This window comes from Photinus pyralis, unplaced genomic scaffold, assembly GCF_008802855.1.
Source record: "Photinus pyralis isolate 1611_PpyrPB1 unplaced genomic scaffold, Ppyr1.3 Ppyr1.4_unclustered_Scaffold243, whole genome shotgun sequence".
Taxonomy (NCBI): Eukaryota; Metazoa; Arthropoda; class Insecta; order Coleoptera; family Lampyridae; genus Photinus; species Photinus pyralis.
This window is the reverse complement of record NW_022171201.1, coordinates 15,412-18,982: the sequence shown is the minus strand read 5'-3', so window position 1 is coordinate 18,982 and position 3,571 is coordinate 15,412. Positions and strand designations below refer to the sequence as shown.

Genomic DNA, 3,571 nt, shown 5'->3' with positions numbered 1-3,571 from the left:
AAATAAGACAGTTAGCGTTGCACATGTGTACTCCATTTTGGACGTGCTACTGTAATTTCACATTATAAGGAAAATCCTATCCTGAAATTTCAGAAAGATTGGTTCACAAATAACCAAGGTGGGTCTGATCATGAGCAAATTGTTTTTCATGTTGTTGGTCTACGTATGTACAATTTATTTCAATAACGTACGAAAAATTAAGCAGCGTACTTTAAGTGTTGCATAAAGGACGTTGCCATGGACGACGTACTTTATAAACGAAATGAATTATATGAAAGAAACGAATTTAAATGAATCTTAGAAGAGGTTTAAAATGTCAGTGTTATAAAACATATATTTGTTGATTTTATTATTATTATTATTATTTAAGTTATTCTCGCTGTTGCGGATCTATGATTACACGACGGGTTGTTTCCAAGTCGTGCGATCTTCTATTGTATTTGATGTAAAAATTTTCTAACTATGGAAGATGTTTTCAGAATAATTTCTTTCTGCATATTTGTGTGAGTGTAAGTGTTAAGGTCGAGTGTCTTGAGGTGACGCGTGAAGTTTTTGCTGGTGATTCCTGTTACCGATATCACAAGTGGTATTATGTTCACAACCTCTTGTCTCCAAACTTCTTTTAATTCTATAGCTAAAGGCGTGTATTTTGTTACCTTTTCTTGCTCCTTTTTAATGACGTTTACATCATTTGGTACGGCAATGTCTATGATGTATGTTTGTTTGGCAACCTTATCTATGAGTGTGATGTCGGGGCGGTTGCTGGTCACAGTTTTATCAGTGTATATTGTTCTATCCCAATACAGCCTATGAGTTTCATTTTCTAGTACATTGTCCGGGAGATAGGTGTAATACGGTACGCGTTTTGTCTGGATGAGGTTATGTTTATGGGCAAGTTCTTGATGTATGATCTTAGCGGCTGCATTATGTCTTTCAGTATAGTCTGTGCCGGCTAGTAATTTACAACTTCCAGTTATATGGTCAATATTTTCGGTGGTTTGATGGCACTTTCTGCATGTGTCCGACTCGATCGCTTCTTTTATTATAAATTTTCTGTAGTTCCGGGTTGCAATGACGTTATCTTGGATGGCCAGAATGAAGCCTTCGGTTTCAGGATAAATTTGTCCCATTGTGAGCCATTTGTAGGTCAACTCTTGATCTATGTACGGGTTCTGCACGATGTTATAATGTTTGCCGTGTAATGTTTTTCGTGACCATTCTTCCTTTTTTTGTGTAATTGTGTGTGAACGTTCTAGTTGTGCATGTTCTTCGTGAAGGTTTAGTGGCGTGTATCTTCTATCTGCTTTGGTGATTGTGCGATGTAGTGGAGTATCTTTGCTATGAAAATATTGTCTGAGGTTGTCTATTTCAGAGTTATACAATGTGTGGAAGTCAACGAGGCCTCTTCCTCCTTCAGGTCTACTAATCGTAATACGTTCGATGCACGAGTTCGGGTGTAACTTACGGTAACGTGTGAGCTGTGTTCGGTTCAGTCTGTTTAGTTCGTCAATATCTGTGTGTGACCATCGTATAATTCCGAACGAATATCCGATTACTGGTGCTGCATAGGTGTTGATTGCTTTAAAAAGATTTTTGGAATTTAATTTCGACTTAAGTAAGAGAGTCAATCTATGTTTGTACTTGTCCTTTAGTTGCTGTTTGAGTCGTGAATGATTGATGTTCGTGTTTTGCTCAAAACCCAGATATTTATATGTTTCTTCTGGTGCCATATTTTGTAGTGTTTCATTGTTAAGTGTTTCTGGTGTTTGATTGGTCTCATATGTTCCTTTTCTTATGTACAGTAATTTGCATTTATTAATTCCGAATTCCATGCCAGTATCTTTAGTAAATTCTTCAATAATTCTGAGTAATGCCTGCATATGCGTTTTATTATTTGCGTAAACCTTAATGTCGTCCATGTACATAAGGTGGTTGATTGTGTATTGTCCTGCTTGTTGATCTTTGATTTTAAAGCCATAGGTGGTATCGTTGAGAAGGTTTGATAGTGGGTTAAGGCACAAACAAAACCACAATGAACTTAGGGAGTCACCCTGGAATATACCTGTATTTATTTCGATGGATTCTGTTTCTATCTTTGTTGAAGAGTTAGCTACAAGTATTTTTGTCTTCCAGGTTTGCATGATGGTATGTAGAAAGTTTTGTATGTGTCGGTCGATTTTATAGATGTTCAATACTTTAAGAAGCCAGCTGTGTGGTATAGAGTCGAAGGCTTTTTTATAATCTATGTAGCAAGCTACAAGGTTTCGATGCTGTTTTTGTGTCTGTTGCATAATAATGCTGTCTATAATTATTGGTTCCTTGCAACCTCTACTATGTTTTCTTCCGCCTTTTTGTTCTGCCGTTAGTATACTGTGTTTTGTGAGATGTTTTTCTATTTTGTTGGTGATGATAGATGTGATGATTTTATAGAGAGTACAGAGACATGTAATCGGTCGGTAGTTGGCTGGATTCTGTGTGTCGCCGTTTTTAGGTTTAATGAATGTTTTTCCTTGTGTGAGAAAGCTCGGCATGGTTTGTGGTTCCATTATCACCTTGTTTATATGTTCTGTGAGAAGTTTATGTAGGGATGTGAAGTTCTTATACCAGAAGTTTTGTATGTAGTCGATCCCTGGTGTTTTCCAATTATATGATTTTTGCAATGTTTGTTGTAGCTCTTCTTGAGTGACTACGTGATCTAATTGTTGCGCTAGGTTTTTATTTCTCTCTTGTTCTGTGACAATCCAAGTTCCCTCAAGGTTATGTGTTTTGTGTCGTGACCAAATGTTTTCCCAAAATTGTTGTATCTCTTATTATTATTATTATTATTATTATTATTATTATTATTATTATTATTATTATTATTATTTTATTGTCGGTGTTTCTTGTGAGAACTCAGGTCTAGCCTGGTTAACTAATCGCACGGATTAAAATCAAGTAACGATTAGTGTCTGTGTCTGTGTCTGGTGAAGTTATGTAGGGTCCTTAAAAAAAAAAAAAAAAAAAAAAAAAAAAAAAAAAAAATAAAAATAAAAATCACACACGTACATTGGACATCTAGGGATAATGTAATTCGTACTTACCAACATACCTATTGATGGGCACAATAGCCAACGCTATCAGGAAAGAGGAAAACAAAACAAAAAAATCATTATAATAATTCCTGTAATTTTATTAAATGGAGTTTATTGTGTAAGTGTCTGCAATGCGTTGTTCTGTCAAGTGTGCTAAATGTGGGTATTGTGTAATGAACGCGTGATATAGTTTACCTCTGTATGCTGTCCTGTCCGTTTCCATCTTCGTAATCTCCAGATACGTACCGAAAATGAAGCGATTCATCCCTTCGTCCCATTTCATACGTCTTTTGGAGGTATCCTTTGCGCTGGTCCCATCCACAAGCGGTTGAGAAGCAGGCACAAAGATCTCTTCATGGCGGTCCTCTTCAGGTGGTCGTTGTCCTCTTCGTAGTCTTCTTTCGGCTGTAGAGGTTTCGGGTATCCCGACGAGCGGCCGCCTGTTCACCAACTCGTCACTATCGGCTCGCATACTGCAACGCCCAGCGATAGCTCCAGAC

The 3,571-nt window shown here is 37.1% G+C and overlaps 1 protein-coding gene across 1 annotated transcript; it reads right to left on the bottom strand.

Annotated features, from left to right (window-relative positions):
- Nucleotides 1-431: 431 nt before the first annotated feature.
- LOC116181832 lies at nt 432-1,730 on the bottom strand. Its single transcript, XM_031502261.1, has one exon. It carries the CDS (start codon nt 1,728-1,730, stop codon nt 432-434), a length of 1,299 nt encoding a protein of 432 aa, XP_031358121.1.
- Between the last annotated feature and the right edge of the window lie 1,841 nt (nt 1,731-3,571).